A 17,086-nucleotide genomic window follows, 5' to 3' on the forward strand; every position below is an offset into this window, starting at 1 on the left:
TTCTCGATATAAGTTTATGATGTGGTTTACAAACAGCAAGGAGCTCAGACATCCTAAAGTTCAAACTCTCTGCTGGATCCAAGTACGTAAGACAGTCAACAAATCCCAGGCTGAAGCACAGCTCTCACATTACGAGGGCCGTGTTTTCCCCATAGGAAAGTGTGGACACTAATTTTAGTTCATCTTACAGAATGCTACTGTTTAAAATGAAGCCATGATCTTAACAAGACTGTCATAAGGTTAAGTAAATCTACTTTGTATTTTTATGTATTCTTCTTCAGTTTTGTGTCACTGCCTCACCTGTAACAGTCTTCTTTCTAACTCAGCTTAATAAATCGAACAGCAGGGCTATAACTGTCCAGCATAAATGAATTCTTCAGTTTTGTGTCACTGCCTCACCAGTAACAGTCTTCTTTCTAACTCAGCCTAATAAAACAAACAGCAGGGCTATAAATGTCCAGTATAAATGATTGAATCAGCAAAATGAGAAAGATGGTCATCACAATTATCCATAGTCTATGTCACTTTGAATTGGACTGCAGCTGTATTTTGTCCATGCTCCACAATCTCGAATGGTCTGTGTGCTTCACATAAATGAGAAAATGTGTGATTTAGAGGCCTACAGTACAACGACTGAACTGAAACTTGTATAAAATATTTAAAGAAGATAAAGGCATAACCCAGCCCAACTGTGTGTTTCTTTTCTTCCAGGCAGAGGGGCCAGGCCCGGGGGAGAGTAAAGCCCCAGGGATAGAGCACTCAGAGGGGGAGACAGCAGAGGGTCAGGTGGAGGAGACCACAGCACCAGAAGAAGCAGCACAAAAGGCTGGTGCTGATGATACAAACCCTACCGGAGGTGATGCTGAAGAGGCTGAACAAGATAAAGGCGAAGCATGTACCGATGCTGACGTGAAGGATCTTGAACCAATAACTGCAGAAAAAGACAAGGAGAAAGAAGTGGAAGAAGAAAAGAAAGATGTGCCGGTGGAAGAGGTCAAAACTGAGAAAGACAAGGGGGAAGTAGAGAACAAAAACAAAGATGAAGACAAGAGTAAAACTGAGGAAAAGGTAAAGGAAGCTGAGAAAGATGCAAGTGGAAAAGCAGCAAAGGGGGCTGAGAAGAAAGAAGTGAATGTAGAGATTAAAGAAAAAGGAAAGATGGAGGCAGAAAAGCAAGCAAAGCCCAAAAGAAAGAGTGGTCCTCCCTCCTCTTCAATCTCCAGACCTAGACCCTCTGCGCGCTCCATCAGGGCAGCCGCTAAAAATGACATTATTGCCAAGTTCCAAAAAGGTGCACCAGAGTAAGTCACTGTTTGACACCCAGTGCCTCAAGTAAGTTTAGAGGGTGACATTAAAATATGGTCTGATAAAAGTTTAATAAGAAACTGTGGCATTTGTAGGACACCAATACCACGCAACTTCAAAATTCAGAGGTCATCTGCAGCTGCAGCTACAGGAGCCTCTATCAAACAGAAGATGCTTCAGTGGTGTCGCAGCAAGACTCGCCGCTATGAGGTAAGATCAACACAGAATCTTCATCTAACATGTCAAATGCCCACATCTGTTCACTAGAGAAAGTATCAAATAAGAATAAATCGATGCTTAGATGCACATGTGCTTCTTTGTGTTTATCCAGTTCTTGTTCTTTGACTTTTTTAGGGCGTCAACATAGAAAACTTCTCGTCGTCATGGTCTGATGGGCTGGCGTTCTGTGCTCTGATTCATCGTTTCTTTCCAGACGCTTTCGACTACAGCTCGCTGAAATCAGAGGAGAGGGAGAAAAACTTCACACTGGCCTTCCAAATGGCAGAGTAGGGTGCATTTAGCTCTGTTTCCTTGTTTCTCTCTGCATGTGAGAAGTTGTTGAACCCTGCAGGGCACAAATTTACTCTTGGGCCCCAGGAAAATGCAAAGACACTCCACATCCCCATTTGGTGACTCGTTCTTTATCCATGTACCCTGTGGCTTCCTAGTACCAACAAGTCATCATACACTCAGAGATCCAGAGGCCTACAAGTAACAAGCAGTTAACACTGTTAAAGAACGTTCCCATTACGTTATTCCTTCTTTAGAGAATGTTATTAAATGTTCTGGGAATGTTCCTTCCTATCTGTCTTAGTTCACTTTGTGGCAATATGATACTTTTTAACAGATATCATTGATATTCATTGACAACCACGTATTTATTTATTGTGTTTTTCTGAAGCTGTTACATTTATAAATAATTTGAATGATTAGGGTTTTCACTATAGTACACCTATAATATTTTTAAACAACATTAATTAGGGGTTGCAATGACAGGTAATTTATGTTCCATAAGGTATACAGTAAAGAAAAGGTTCTCCAACACTGAATGGTTCATCTTTATGACAATTAATATTTCAGCTTATCTAAACTGTTTTTTAAAAGTTTGTTAAAAAGTAGATTGTCCTGCTTATACCTTCATTTTCTCTCCAAAAAAGAAAAAAAAATCATCAAAGTCAAAGTCACTTAATTTGGAGAAATGTGTTTTTCATTAGAAAACAATTAAATGGGCTATATGGTAAGATGGTTAGGTAATTAGGCAACAGGTAGTGATTAATAGTGTAAATACTACCCCAGATTTGCACACTACTCACAGCCCTAGATTCACTGACATACAGTGAGCCCAGGGGCTTATTAAGGGTGTGCGAACAGTTGCCCACTTTGCCTACCTTGTAATCCCTCAACTCTCTCCTCTTCTTTCATTTGTCTTCTTTCATCACCTCTCCCTGCCAGGTCCCTGGCTGACTGCTGCCCTCTGCTGGAAGTGTCAGACATGATCATGATGGGTAACAACCCGGACCCCATGTGTGTGTTCACCTATGTCCAGTCACTCTGCCAAAGCCTGTCCAAAATAGAGAAAGAGAGGAAGGACAAAGAAAAGGAGGAGAAAGGGGAGGCTGGTAATGAGGGAGCAGAGAAAGAGAAAGCAGGAGAGGTATCGACAGAGAAGAATGAAGAAGAGTCAGCTGACTACGGGAGGATGGATAGCCATGAGGAGAAAGAGGGAGAGACTGCAGAGACAGAGGGAACTGGTGAGGAGAAAGATGCACCAAAATGCTGTGAGATGGAGGAAGGTGGAGGAGGGTTAGTCGAGGCGTAGTCCTAGAAAAACACTGACAGCAAACAAGAAGACTGAAAAGACCAAAAAGAGTGTTGATAGTTGCCAATAAAGTTGACTCTCAACGTGAATACTGGCAATATGATGCTGTTTGAAAGTGTACTGTGCTGTTCTTTTCCCCATTCGTTTCCATGTGGCTGCACTTGTTTGTTTTGAGCACATAAAGCAAGAATGCTCCTCCATTTGCTGTGTTTAAAAAAAATGAATTAAATGATGGACTTGTGAATCACAACGTTATTTGTGCACCAAGAACATCTGAGTTGTGATACTCAGTCAAGATGAACGGACTGTGATAACAGTGTGTTCACAGCGCCAATAGGTTGTTGTTGTTTTTTTTGGTCACAGACTAGTATTTTATAGTACAAAAATGACACACCTCTACACTATAAAGAAGTTCAACTTGAAAATACAATTAAAAACTTAAGAAAAATAGCTAAAAAACAGTTGATTTAAAAAAACATCCACTATAAAGTTTAACCCTTTTTGTACCCTATCAATGATAAAGCTATAGTGTCATGTTTGACTGTATGTTGAAACGACAATCTGAGGTCGTAGTTACACTTTACTTACAAAAACTTGTTGTTGGGCCAATACTGACCACACCACATGGTAGTGCAGTTATTTCCCAGGCATCCAGAACTATAGAAAAGAAATGATTCATTTAATAACAGACAACAACTTGATAACTGATTAATGGTTTGAGCAAAAATGTCAAATATCACAATCAGTTTCTCAAAACTGATTATTTGGTTTGAGCAAAAATGTCAAATATCACAGTCAGTTTCTCAAAACTGATTATTTGCCCAAAAGTCAGTGATACTGAACTCAACATCTTCAGGTTTGCTGTTGCTGTTAAGAAAAAAAAAAGCCTATTTGAATATGTTATCTTTGGCATCAAGCATTTTCAGTTTTCTGAATTTCTTTACACTAAGCAATCAAATGATTATGAAAGAAAATAAGATGTTTTGTAACAAATAGATTAATACTGCCTTGCCTTAGGATTCCTGCATTATTTGATGCAGAAAAATGTAACTTAAGCAATTTCACAAAAACATTTTCACGACCACAATATAAACTGAAATACACTGCGTGACTGCATTAATAGTCACACCTGTACAATTGTATGCAATTCAATGCAACACATCTGTTTTTATGAAGCTCAAAATTGTTCCATTTTTGGTGAGGTTGTCATAAATGTATACATTCAATTATATGTTTATAACTGAAGTCATAAGCAAAGGTGGTGTTGTACTGGACTGCATTATATTCAGAGATCTCTTTATATTTTTGTCATCCCCAGCTACGTACATGAGAGGGTCAGAATAATAGGAACACCTCTGTATATAATGTAGTCCAGTACAACACCACCTTTAACTGTGAATATGTTTGCCTGCTACAGGGCATGACCATAAGACAGATGATTTATTACAGCTAATATTGTAGGCTACTTTTTAAAAAAGCTATTAACTTATGGAGAAACTTTTGCTTTAATAATCTAGTCTTGATTATATGTCAATAAATCATCAGTAGGCTATTCAGTACAGGAAAACAACCTCCACTGCCACTGCTTTCTAGTAGTTACGGTAATCAGCGTCATGCAACCGGAAAGCCCATTGTGTTGTCTGTTTTGCTGGCTAACCCACGAACTGTGTTGAGCTTTTTCCAAAATAATTCTCAGCGGCAGCAGTGAAATATGTGCGCAAGCATGCCACCGGGCAGCCTGAATCTGGAGTCACAGCTTTTGTCCATTATGGACGTGCTGGTGAAAACGGCGGTTGCGGAAATCACTCAGTTGTTCTCGGAGAGCTCCGCGTCTCTGCGCCTGCATTTAACCCAGAGCCTGAAGGAAAACGAAGCCCTGAGGATGAGGATGAAGGTGATGAGGAGTGAGCTCTTCTCCCTGAGACTGCAGACTAGAACGACCCGGCCGGCAAGCCGCTTTTCGCCGATCAGAGGGACTATCCCCAAACCACGGGCTAAACCACAAGGTAAGGAAGAGCTTAACTTCACTTTATAAAAAAGCCCACTCTATTACCCGAGTAGCAAAGTAACGCTCTCCTTCTGTAGGTCAATTAAAGACAAACTCACACTTCAGCTAGCTAACTGCTCCCCCAGTCTTCTTCTTCTTTGGTATTTTACTGCAGACTGCATCCTGCTGATAATGTTTTTTTTATCCCCCAACCAAAACATGTCATTGCTGTAATGGTTTTTATAAAATGATTAGCAGACTAGTCAGTCAACTTTCATATTCCATGATTCCTGCTCTGGAGGTTGTCAATATGTTTGATGTGATTCATTCAGATTCATTGTTTTTAATTTAACCGTGACTGGTTTTAAACAAACTAATAGAGAATAAATGTATAGCAGGGTTATGGCCCAGTGGACCTCTGTAAAGGGCCCCCACACTGAAAGAGAGAAGAATCATAAACTGTGGCTGTGTAGTTTGTGGTCATTTTGTGCTACTTGATGGTTGTTTTGGGTCTGCTTGTATGTCTCTTTGAAGATATTTTAAATCTCTGTGGTTGCATGGCATCGCTGTGGATGTTTTGCATCTCTTTGTAGTTGTTATATTTCTTTTTCTGGTCATTTTGCATCTATTTGTAGTCATTTTTCATCACTTTGAGGTGGGTTTTTTTCATCATTTAACATCTATCTGAAGTTATGTATTTCTTTGAGGACGTCTCTTGATGTTTGTTCTGCATGTCTTTGTGGGGGGTTTGCATTGTTTTGTTTCTCTTTGTCATGTTGTGTCACAGTTTGGTTGTTTTTTTTGTTTTTTTTTGTGGATATCTTATGAAGCCATAATATATTGTCATTGAAATAGCTGGGATGTATTATTTGTTCAACTGAATCTGACCAAATAAAATACAGCTGTCGATATCAAAACAATTGTAAATCAGAGCTGTAATATAGTCTAGAATTTAATTTTTCTGATTATTGTATGACATTTTGCATTATGTACAGTTAGTAATGTAGACACCAAATATGGAGCGAGAGGGTGAAAGGTTGAGCTGAAGGTTGTTGCGGAAAAATAATCTATTAAAGCTTGGTGAGTGTAAAATAAATACTTAACATCACTTCTGAGAGTTATTACATATTTATTCCTGCAGGAAGGAGCAATCTGTAAACAGAGTGTCTAAACCAGTCTGTTGCAAAGAAGCTCAATAAACAGAATGTGACTGGCCTTCTTATACTCAGCATACAACAACAGACAACAGATGCGTAAAGAGGTAAAGGAAACAGAATACTGGTTAAAACAGAATACATGTTATCTAGTACAAACATGCTCACTCATGCTAATACAGTCAACTGTCATGACATAAGCACACAAATAACTGCAGAGGATAGCTATAGTCATTACTATAAAAAAGGGTACTAATATAAATTCCCACTACAAGGTCCCTGTCCAGGATCAAACTGGGGATGTTATACACTATCTCAGGTAAACCATGAAACCAATATACTGCTGCAACCCTGTTTACAACAGTTGTTTATGTGCATTTAATTCGCAGCTTGGGTGTGTGGACAGTGACAATATGCAGCTCCTCACCCATACACCACCTGTACCTCATCTGTTACTACACCGACAGCAGTCTTATACTCTTGGTCTTCTTCTTTCCTCCACTAGCACCAGTGCCTCAAAAGGATGTTGGGGAAGCTGCTTCAATTTCTCGACAATTAGAGAAGAAGACATCCTCCTCTGCCAATCAAGTGCAGGTAAATACAGCACATGCTTATATTTTCAGTCACTAATACAGTAGTTTTGGAATTATATTTTGCTCATGCATATCTGTTCTTATATGTTAGTGTGCAGATGTGGAGAGTCCAGATGTCATCCTGATCAAAGATGAAGATGACATTGGAGGATGTGGGCCAGGTGAAGGTGAGTAGGCTCTTTTTAATAATGTAACACCTGGTTGTCAGTTAGTGAGTCATGAGAGCTGAGAGGTATTCTGTGTCTTGCTCAGGTCTTTGTGGATTAGATTAGATCACTGATTGGATTCTAATGTGTTTTTTATTTCCAAAAACCAAGGATTGGTTTGAAAGATGCCAACTTCACTTGGCTGGACCTGGGCTGGTTTAATTGTTCTTTGTAATGAAGGAACGTGTCTGACCCTTTTATGTTTTGTTGGCAGAAATAATAAAACACATTACCAAAAAAAAGATTTTCTAAATATACTCAGCTGTCACAGCTGAAAACAGTGTGATTCTTGGAGGAAAAAAATCCCAAATTGTGTATCTTTTTTCTTTCATGCTTCAGTTCAGAGGGCATTTTGGGTAAACATCACAGCATTTGCTATTTTTACAACTGTTCTACAATCACTTTTTGTTTGCAGCATCTTTATACAAAAGTGCCTGTGTCCCTGTTTTGAATTTGACAATTGTAAGTCACAGTGTGAGACCATTCTAGGAATATTTACTAGATTTTTAATACACCCAGACTTTGATTTACAGTGTCATTTTGTGATTGTGTCTTTTCAGGTCAGGATGATTTTAGAAATCGCAGTTCACAGGCTGGTGTTGCTGCAGGAACTCAGAATTTAGCGCCTGCTGGTTCCTCCTGCCTGACAGGTGATAATGGGGAGCTGAGAATAGTGAGTGTTCACGGCCGAGGAGAAGGGCCTCTGCAGGAGGAGAGCGACACCCTCTTCACTCCGTCTGAACTGCAGGCTTTTAGCTCCCTGTCTCCTGACCACGGTGTCACCCATGACAGTCTCGTGAATTTCACCTCTGCTGCGAATGACAGAGCGCCGATGAGAGCGGTGCAGGATAACAGTGTTGGACTGGTGAGAAACAGCCAGCTGGAAAAAAATCTTTCCACTCAAATGTCTACAACAGCATTGAACTCAATAAAAACAACAATGGGAGGACCCAACTGTCAACTGGGGCACCCCAGTCACATCAGCCAGTTCCCCCAGCAGCAAAATGTCTTTGCTCACAATGTCAGCAAATCCCTAGACTGCAGCTTCTGTGGCGAACGCTTCCCTAGTCGCGAGGACCTGATTGTTCACCGGGCGAGCCACACCGGGGAGTCGCCTGTTCCTTGTTCCTTGTGCGGCAAGTCATTTGTTAACAAGACCACACTTAGCATTCACATGCGCATTCACACTGGGGAGAAGCCGTATGCTTGTCCGCAGTGTGGGAAACGCTTCACACAGAACGGCAGCTTGAAGATCCACCTGAGGACTCACTCCGGAGAAAAGCCGTACACCTGCAATCAGTGCACTGCCAGCTTCAACAACCCCAGCAACCTGCGCAGGCACATGATCACACACACCTCAAACGAGATGCTCTGACTATTACTGACAAGACTTAAAGGGTCAATGTGGATTTTTATATTTTCAGTGTGTTCCTTTACTGACGCCGTGCTACCGTGCTATGTGTGTTTGGGGAAACGTGTTTGTCATGGGTTAAATGTACTTTATATCCTACATGTCTGTCAGTTCATGGCCCAATCCTAGTTCACCTCAAGCCCCTTCCATTTTCATCCACTACTCCCTTTAACTCTGTTTTGAGGGTGAAAGATATGGTTCTTATTACCATTGCTAACTCTGAGTGTAGCGGTACTCCTTAGCCTTTAGTGCCGCTTTACGGTGCAGGTCTTATGCTGTAAGTATGAGACGACATAAACAAGTTCCACAGTCCAGTTCTTGGTTTTTACGAAGGATTTACTAAATAAAAATAAACATACAAATAAAACGTTTCCTGGTTGACAAATTACTTGCTTATAACTCGGTCAGAAAAACTGTGTGCTCAGAGCCTGACCGTCCGATCCTTCCAAAAACAAAAAACACATCCGGTCACATGGTTAACAAACAACAATATGCCATAACGTAACATGTCTAGAGCACATTGTATAAAACAAACTTATTATTCCAAAACATAAAGCTATGTTGGCTATGTTTTCTTAATAACTACATAAATTAAACATTTTTCAGATTGGCTCTTACATTTCCGGCCCCTAATTGTTAACAAAGTCTAAACTTGCTAGAGCAGCAATTAACCACAAGAGCCAACAAAGTTAATGAGAAACTCATAAGCATGACTAAGCATTTAACAGTCTAACTAGACATCCTATCTCCACTAAACATTTCTAATACATAAAGTATCTATCCAATATCTATCTGACTAAAAATACCTAACAAGGGTTAGCTCAAAAATGAGGAGCAGTTGAAAACAAGGGGTTGCGGTAAAAGATAAGAAGTGGGATTGGGCCTATGAGGTGCGTCTGAAAAGTTCCAGGACTGGTTATTATTATTATTATTACAAAAAAATTTATACAAACTGCAAGTTTTCCCCTTGGAAGTAATCCCCCTCTAGTCTAATGCACATTTCCATCCTGGTCGGCCATGCCTCCATGCACTCCTGGAAGGATTCTTCCAGGATTCTCTGCAGCTCCATTGTCATGGCCCTCTTGATGGCTTCCACGTCTGGAAAAGGGGTCCCCCTGATTACTGATTACCCCCTTGAGCTTGGGGAAAAGGAAAAAAATCACACGGAGCCAGGTCAAGTGAGTAGGGAGGTTGCTTCAGCACGTAGATGTTCTTCTTGGTCAGGAACTGCTGGATACTCAGGGCGTTGTGAGCCGGCGTGTTGTCCTGATGAAGGAGCTACAACTTGTGCCACAACTCTCGCCCCTTCTCACACACTGAACAAAGCAAATGCCACAGGATCTCAGCATTTTCCCCAGCCGGACCAAAAACTTCAGGTTGATTCATTGCTCTGTGCTCATTGCTTGACGATCTGAACTTGAGGGGCTGTTAACAAGAGCATCTGAAGTAGAATACAGTGGCTGCAGAGAGCTGAGACTGCAGTTATACACATCCCAGATATTACATCACATGGTGACACAACCCGCTAATCCCTCCTCTACTCATACAGTGAGGAACAGAAGTATTTGAACACCCTGCGATTTTGCACGTTCTCCCACTTAGAAATCACGGAGGGGTCTGAAATTCACATTGTAGGTGCATTCCCACTCTGAGAGACAGAATTACCTATCACCTATATCTTGACAACTTCCAACTAAAATCACTGAACTGTTCTGGTTCAAAAATAAGATCACAAACATGCATGGTTTCCTTTCATTATGTTGAGACTTGATTTTTTTATGTTCTGTGAAAAGCAGCACTGTCAAAAATAAAATTACTACTTTGGATTTTTATACTGTTTGCAAAGCAGACAAACTCAGAAGCCTCACAACAGCCCTTGTCCATCATTTAAGGTAACTGATCACTATCTTTTAAGCATGACTGTACTAACTCCAAATTATAACGTACAGCTGTAGAGTAGCACTAGCCTACTATCTGAATGGCTGAGTATGCAACAGGCACAGATTAGGACACAAACATGGATGTGACATTGAAATAAAATACAGTATGTATACCCTCAGATATTAGAGGGGAAGTTTTTATATGGGTGACACATTTCTATTATGTTATGGATATTGTCAAATTTACAATAGAAAATGTTACAGAGTGCTGGTGTAAAGTGTTTTAAAAATTTTCGGAGCTCTCCACATCACTTACTTGACACAGATAGACTGAACTTCAGACTTGGATTTATAATTCTGAACATTATAACTAGTGATTTCTTTACAGTCAGTTCCATATCTAATATAAGGAGAGAGCAAGTTTCCCCTCTTTCATTTGAACATGTATCTTTCATTCAGAAACAAACTACCTCCACTTTTGTTTCTGTTGCTGTTCTTTTATTTCCCTTTTTTGTACTTCCTAAGTTTCAGACTGGGCAATAATAATTAGTGTGACTTTTGTCTATGGACTTGTAGTCTGGATATGTGACTAGAAATAAATATTGTTTTTATTTAACAGCTTTTGGTATCTGACGATTCTCATTTTGCACCTCTAGAGCGCAGCATTGTTTTGGTTCACAGTGGTTATTGTGACTCAGATTTACTCACTGTAGCACTGGGAGTGAGGTGGGGGGGCACTGTCTTAAGGAAACTGGGGAAATTCCTTGCATTGTTCCTCTTTCCACACTGCCCACAAATATTGGTTTGTAAAGCTTTTACTTCTCTGACGTTGATTTCGCCCCAATATTTGTAAATTCAGACATGCATTAAACCCCAGACCAAATATATACTAATTACTGTAAAAAAAAATGTTTTAAGGTTCAAAAATAAGTATGATGCAGTTGCAGTCTTGCAATAATCCCTAAATAGCTCTATGGTCATGATTCATGCATCACTTTAGCTGTTTCTGATCAAACATAGGCAAAGAATGTAATGGTCACTGGTAGTGGTTTTATGTTGCAATAGTTTTGTCGGGTTGCTGTGGAATGTTGTTGTTGTACTTACCCCCAGAAATGCTGCTTCCTCTCAGGCCATTGTTCTTGGGCAATCAATGAAATGGCATCAGAGTGTGTATATGTGAGGGAGAGGGAGGTGGTGGGAGGTAGACTGTAGTGTGTGCCGTAGACTGGATTATGAACCGGGCAACCACTCAATGGCCCCCAAAACACCGGGTTTACTAAATGTCATGTTGGTCTACATAATCAATCACTGATCAATCACAAATTTGTTAGAAACTTGCACCACTAGTATACAACATCAGCTATGACAGATTGTCTGTACTCCATTCTTTTATTGCTTGTTTTATTCTATATAGTGATTATTTTTGTAAAGTCATGTTTCATCACATTGCTTTGTAATATTATTATTATTGTATTATTGCTAGTATTATCCCATCATAGAAGTACTATAAGGCTGCAACCAACAATTATTTTCATTATCAGTACATATGACTTTTTGTAAATAACCAGTTGATTGTTTAGTCTATAAAATGTCAGAAAATAGTAAAACAAAAAAACCATCATTATTCCATAAATCCAAGTTAATATATTCAAATTGCTTTTGTTGTCTGGACAACAGTCAAAATCCCAAAGATGCTGAGTTTACCATCTGGAAAACTGAAGAACTAGCAAACAGCTGGTACAAGTGATTTTTTTTTTCTGGCATTTTTTTTTGCTTAAAAAGTGATTTAAACAGGATATAATTATAAAAATGTTTGACAATACATTTTCTCTCAATAGACTAATCAGACAATAGACTAATTTCTTGGTGCTTGAGAAAATAATGAAATGACAATGTACGGTGGCAATTTTTAGCCCCTTGTAGGAGGTTGTGGTTTTAAATGAACAGGAATACAAGGGTTTTGTTTCGTTTGCCATCTACTGAATGACTAATTCATATATAAACTCATGACCGGTGTGGAAGAAGTACTGAAATTCATTACTTAAGTAATAAATAGTAATACCACAGTGTAAAAATACTATATTACAAGTAAAAGTACAAAAGTGCTAACACCAAAATGCTCCCAAAGTACCAAAAGCAAAAGTATTAATGCAGAATGGCACATTTCACATATTTATGTACAGTCTTATTATTGGATTATAATTGTTTATGTATTATTGTGTTATCAAATAAATGTAGTGGAGTAAAAAGTATAATTTCCTCTGAAACGTAGTATTAGAGTATTAAGTAGCATGAAATGAAAATACTCAAATAAAGTACAGATAACTGAGATCGAGTTACTTCGGACAAACACCTGTGTGAGAAGACGAATTCTTCGTGCGCAGTCTTTACGGTAAAACCGCTTGTTGGTCCCGCCCCTTTTTGATAGAAAACTCGGTGATGTTGGTTCGTCTTTATTGAGCTTGACCCAGAACGTAGGGACAGTGGGGCGAACACGGGAGAAAACACTAGAAAACGGCGTAGTTTGGAAGAAGTCGGGGCAGGCTTTCCACGAGAAGGTGAGTAAGATTCATAAACGTTACAAGGTAGTTGATATAACGAGGGCCGCGTTGTTTCTTCACAGATAGTAGGTGCACTGCAGCGTTGGCAAGGAGTGGTCACATCATCGACAGAGCAGCAACACGACTCTCCGAGGCTAACGTTAGCTAACGATGCTAACCTAAAGTTCTCACAATGTGATCCGCGGTGGAGCAGTTGAGTACGTGTGATAGTTGATTAAAAAGAATCCATGATATCAAAATACAAAATACCATCTGTATTGGCTTGAAAGGTCGCTTAGCGAAACACATGCTGACTCCATCTCTTGCAACAAATGTATGCTTTCCTATGCTAACGCTAGCCGACTTGTTGGCATTGCTCTCCGTCGGTTATGTGGGTTGTTGTGATGCTAACGGGGCAAGACATCCAAACCAGGTCATACGGGTGCTGAGCCAGCATTGTGGAGAACTGGGCTGATTTGATGTCCAACGTTGTCGTTTTTTGTCTGGGCAGCAGTGTTGGCAAAGCCACCAAATAACCCAGTGCTCAAAGGCGTGAGCCTTTGTTCGTGAGAGTCATTTTTACCAGGTTCTTTTTTTCTTATAACTCTGTTTTTGTTGCGCTAGTTTGCTGCAAATTACCGCATTATTAGACTAATTCACGATTATGTGGGATTTTTTTGTGAGTTAGCAAGATCAGGGGAGATAAGTGTAGCAGTTTCAGGTGGTTCACCACAAGGTCTGCTGTAAGAAAGGAGGTTGTGGAGTTCAGCAAGCTGACACAACAATGTGACTGTCAGCCAGGGTTTGGTTCCTTAGTCTAATACACATGCTGTGTGGTTTGACCTAATTATGCGGTAGTTAAATTCCATCATCTTGACTCCAGAGAGAAGAATGAAATTAGAAACTTCCCTACTTGTTTAACTAGATATGTATGTGTACGTTGAGCCTGTGTTTGAGTCTGTTGGTGGTGCTCCTGCAGTTGTAGTCTGTCACACGGGCTGGGATTTAAATTTTGTCAGCATGTGAACCTGTTGGGTGGGTCCTGTGGGAACTTGTTTTAGTAGGAAAATGCCCAGGTGTGGATAACTAAGTATGAACAAGAAAACTAGCTTTTCCCCTTGAAAACACTGGTTTCATGCAGGTCTATATTGTAGTGAGTTTTAGGGTTATCTCAGTTTATGCGTATAGGTATCACTGGGTCGGGACTGTAGTTGAATTGATGTGTGCAGCAGGTGCCACTATTTGGGCCTGTGAAGGAGAAGAATCCTATTTGTCATTTTAACATGTACAGCGAAGTTTTGTTTGGAGCCAAGGGCTCCGGGCCGCTGCGTGTATTAGGCACCACCTTCATGGGCAACTTGGGGGTTCAGTGTCTTGCCCAAGGACACTTCGACATGTGGATTACAGGCACCAAGATTCGACCTCCAACCGTCCGGTTAGGAGATGACTGCTCTACCCGTTGGACCACTGTCGCCCCCGTGTATCAACCTTTTCTGGCTGGTGGATACTTGTCTCCAAGTCATTTCATCTCCAAGTTTGATTGTTGATGCCTGGTCCCAAAGCTGACTGCAGGTGTGCAGGTTAATCCACAAAAGGCCTACTGTGTGCATGTGTTAAGAGGTAAGTGGATTAGTGGGCTAAAGCTTGAATCCCATTACAAGCCACGCTCAGGTTTAAATCAACGCCAGTGGCGTCACACTGACTTTTAAGCAGCTAGCAGTGTGTGTTACTTTGAGGTGTGTGAACAGGTGTGCATTTTGTCAGTGAATGTGTTGTTTTAGTTGGAGTTTCTGCTTCTGATAGCAGGTGTTGAGTTTCATTAAGTCGACAGAGGCTGTATTGTTGGTTACATATGTGTATGATCACAGCTGTCTTCTGACATGGTTGAATGAGTCATGCTGTGACTGCTCCGCAATCAGATGAGGATATGTGACTTGGTGTCAGGGCTCGATCTGTGTGTGTGGTGGTGTGGGGGGGGGGGGGGTGTGTGTGTGTGTGTGTGTGTTGGTGACCTCAAGGCACTCTGCTTGACATTTTGAACATTTGTTGCCGTCGTGTTTGGGATAGCAGAACATGATTTTTTTTTTTTTTTCGTCCATGTGCTGCTGTTCTCTCACTATTTAAAGATTATGAAAAAAAACATGTTTTTCTGCTGATAGTAACATATCTGGGGTTTTCAACATAGAAAGTCATGTAATGTAGCAAATGAGTGCTCGGGATCATGTGTGACCTCACTGGTTCAGTTCATCCTTCATTTCTCAGCAGAGAAATTTTCTAAAATATGTTTTGCTGCTTTTGTTTTCTTTAGTTGAAATGATCCATCTGGACATAATGTTTGTTAGCTTGTAAAAACTAGGACAGTAACAAGTGAGCATCTGTTTACATTTTTGAATACTGTGCAGATTATAGTTTTAATATTTTAAAAAGCCAATGCAGGTTTCACAGAGCTCAAGATGAGTTCCTCAAATTGCTTATTTTTAGGGAAATAGTCAAAATCCTAAATATAATACATTTATTGTAATAGGGAAGTAAGAAAACCAACAAATATTCATGTTTCTGACACTGGAACCAGTAAGGTTTTTGAGTTTTCACTTAAAAAAATTAATTAGTTCAATAATCAATATATTAATAATCATTAGATTTGACTTGTCTATTGACTCATTGTTTCAGCTGCTTAGAAATTTGTGGGAACACATTCTTAAACAAACCCAAATATAGTAATGTCTTTAAAAGGGAAAATGACTTGTGTCATGATTCAGCCATGCACGTTCATAGCGATAGCTTCCGAAAGGTCACAAAAGCAGAACAAAGCACTGTAGACAGAGAACAGCATTAGCAAAATGGGAAGTGGTTTGTGGTGATACCACCATTATACAATCAACAGCTGGACTGTGGGGGATTTTTACCACAAAAAGACACTATTAATGGAGAAAGCTAACCATCAGGGTGGTCAAGTATAGGCTTGCATGGTTTTGTGTATAAGCAGTTCTGTTGAGGAAAATGGTTTTCAGTGAGCCAAAGTAGCCTTTTCATCCCTTCACTCATCTCTGATGTTGGATCCACAACATCCTGTTTCTCAGGAAGTGGATAAGAGGGGAAAGGGGTGGGGAGTGGCAATGGGACAGCACTGATTGTTTTCACTGTTCAACGAAACTCACAGCTGACTTTCAAGGTCAAAAGTAACAGCTGTGAGAGAGGGAGAGCAATAGAGGACAGAAGTCACGAGTGAGTAGAAACAGCGTGAAGCCTCCCACCCTGGACACACGCTAACACAGATGCACTCGCACCGAAATACGTCCAGTGATGTTTTCCTCACTCTCCAACCCCTGCCACACTTGTGTTTATGTTCTTGGTTGCACACATTTTTCATTGTTCCACTAAACTCCCAGACTGACAGCTGCAAATTCCCTTCTTTGGCTGCAGTTGAAACGCACACACACACAGAATCACATTCCCAAGTACACTTGCCAAGAAATATCAGTTGCAGTTTATAATTCATCTTGTGTGAATGACAGTTGTGCTCGTTAGTGAAATAAGATCATGTGTTGCTGGTTAATTATTTGTTGCAACAGCGATAAGATGGTGGAGATGGTGTTTACATGTCGAATGAAATTATGGAAACATGCCAGATGAGAAGAGATTTGTTTAATTTGTGTTTTTCTGTGTTTGGCTCCTCATGAAACTTACACTGAAGCGCTGTGACAAATCTCTGAGTGATTATTAGCCATTGATCGACTAAGGTTGTTTTACAGTGGATGAGTGGCTGGGTTGCTGTGCTGAATTGGCAGGAGACAATGCTAGGAATGCAAGTTTGGCTTTTATTCAGCACTCCTTTGCCTATCTCTACCCCCACCCCCCACGTCTTTGCTTTTATGCACCCTCTTGCTCCCCTTCTGTCTTTTTCACTGCCTGTCTTTTTGCTCGTTCTCTTTGTTTGCCGCTCTCTGCCCATATCTGTCTGTCTGTAGTGGATAATATCAGCCCTGTCCTGGCTATGACCATATATAGGCACGTGTGGTACAGGGCAGCAGTTTGCAAGTTGTTCAGGTGGGAGGTTATGGCTCTTGGGCGCCACAGCCTCTGAGCAAAGCATAGTGTCTTCTTGTCTGTCAGCCTTATCATTTATATAAGTCTTGGCTTTGGTTTGAATGGATTACTTGTGAAATATCAGCCCCCCCCCCCCCCCCGAAC

The 17,086-nt window shown here is 40.4% G+C and overlaps 3 protein-coding genes across 4 annotated transcripts in view; all 3 read left to right on the plus strand.

Moving 5' to 3' along the window:
• The first annotated feature begins 1,390 nt into the window (after positions 1-1,390).
• Positions 1,391-3,421, plus strand: LOC109957270 (smoothelin-like protein 2). Its single transcript, XM_020595014.1, has 3 exons — positions 1,391-1,515; positions 1,660-1,811; positions 2,758-3,421. The coding sequence occupies exons 1-3, from the start codon at positions 1,477-1,479 to the stop codon at positions 3,122-3,124; spliced, it is 558 nt and encodes a 185-aa protein (XP_020450670.1). The 5' UTR covers positions 1,391-1,476; the 3' UTR covers positions 3,125-3,421.
• A 1,126-nt stretch (positions 3,422-4,547) lies between these two features.
• LOC109957220 (transcription factor che-1-like) lies at positions 4,548-9,107 on the plus strand. 2 transcript variants are annotated; one of them, XM_020594941.1, is made up of 5 exons: positions 4,548-5,130; positions 6,771-6,859; positions 6,950-7,025; positions 7,404-7,420; positions 7,625-7,770. In XM_020594941.1, exons 1-5 carry the CDS (start codon positions 4,836-4,838, stop codon positions 7,685-7,687), a joined length of 540 nt encoding a protein of 179 aa, XP_020450597.1. In that variant the 5' UTR covers positions 4,548-4,835; the 3' UTR covers positions 7,688-7,770. The 2 variants fall into 2 exon arrangements, with proteins under 2 accessions (XP_020450597.1, XP_020450586.1); XM_020594930.1 differs by lacking the exon at positions 7,404-7,420 and having other exon boundaries at positions 7,625-9,107.
• Positions 9,108-12,823: 3,716 nt separating this feature from the next.
• The window catches only part of LOC109957146 (catenin delta-1), an 18,859-nt gene continuing 14,596 nt past the window's right edge, over positions 12,824-17,086 (plus strand). Inside the window, 1 exon segment of the mRNA XM_020594806.1 lies at positions 12,824-12,913. The gene's annotated coding sequence lies outside the window, so the exon portion shown is untranslated.

Source organism: Monopterus albus, unplaced genomic scaffold (genome assembly GCF_001952655.1).
Source record: "Monopterus albus unplaced genomic scaffold, M_albus_1.0 scaffold2.1, whole genome shotgun sequence".
NCBI classification, from domain to species: Eukaryota; Metazoa; Chordata; class Actinopteri; order Synbranchiformes; family Synbranchidae; genus Monopterus; species Monopterus albus.

Bases quoted from the DNA above. Each gene is read 5' to 3' on its own strand.
- LOC109957220 (XM_020594930.1), top strand. From the start codon at position 4,836: ATGTGCGCAAGCATGCCACCGGGCAGCCTGAATCTGGAGTCACAGCTT. The intron at 6,860-6,949 runs GTAAATACAGCA...CTTATATGTTAG, and splicing joins CCTCTGCCAATCAAGTGCAG to TGTGCAGATGTGGAGAGTCC. The intron at 7,026-7,624 runs GTGAGTAGGCTC...GTGTCTTTTCAG, and splicing joins AGGATGTGGGCCAGGTGAAG to GTCAGGATGATTTTAGAAAT.
- LOC109957270 (XM_020595014.1), top strand. From the start codon at position 1,477: ATGCTTCAGTGGTGTCGCAGCAAGACTCGCCGCTATGAG. The intron at 1,516-1,659 runs GTAAGATCAACA...TGACTTTTTTAG, and splicing joins GCAAGACTCGCCGCTATGAG to GGCGTCAACATAGAAAACTT. The intron at 1,812-2,757 runs GTAGGGTGCATT...TCTCCCTGCCAG, and splicing joins CTGGCCTTCCAAATGGCAGA to GTCCCTGGCTGACTGCTGCC.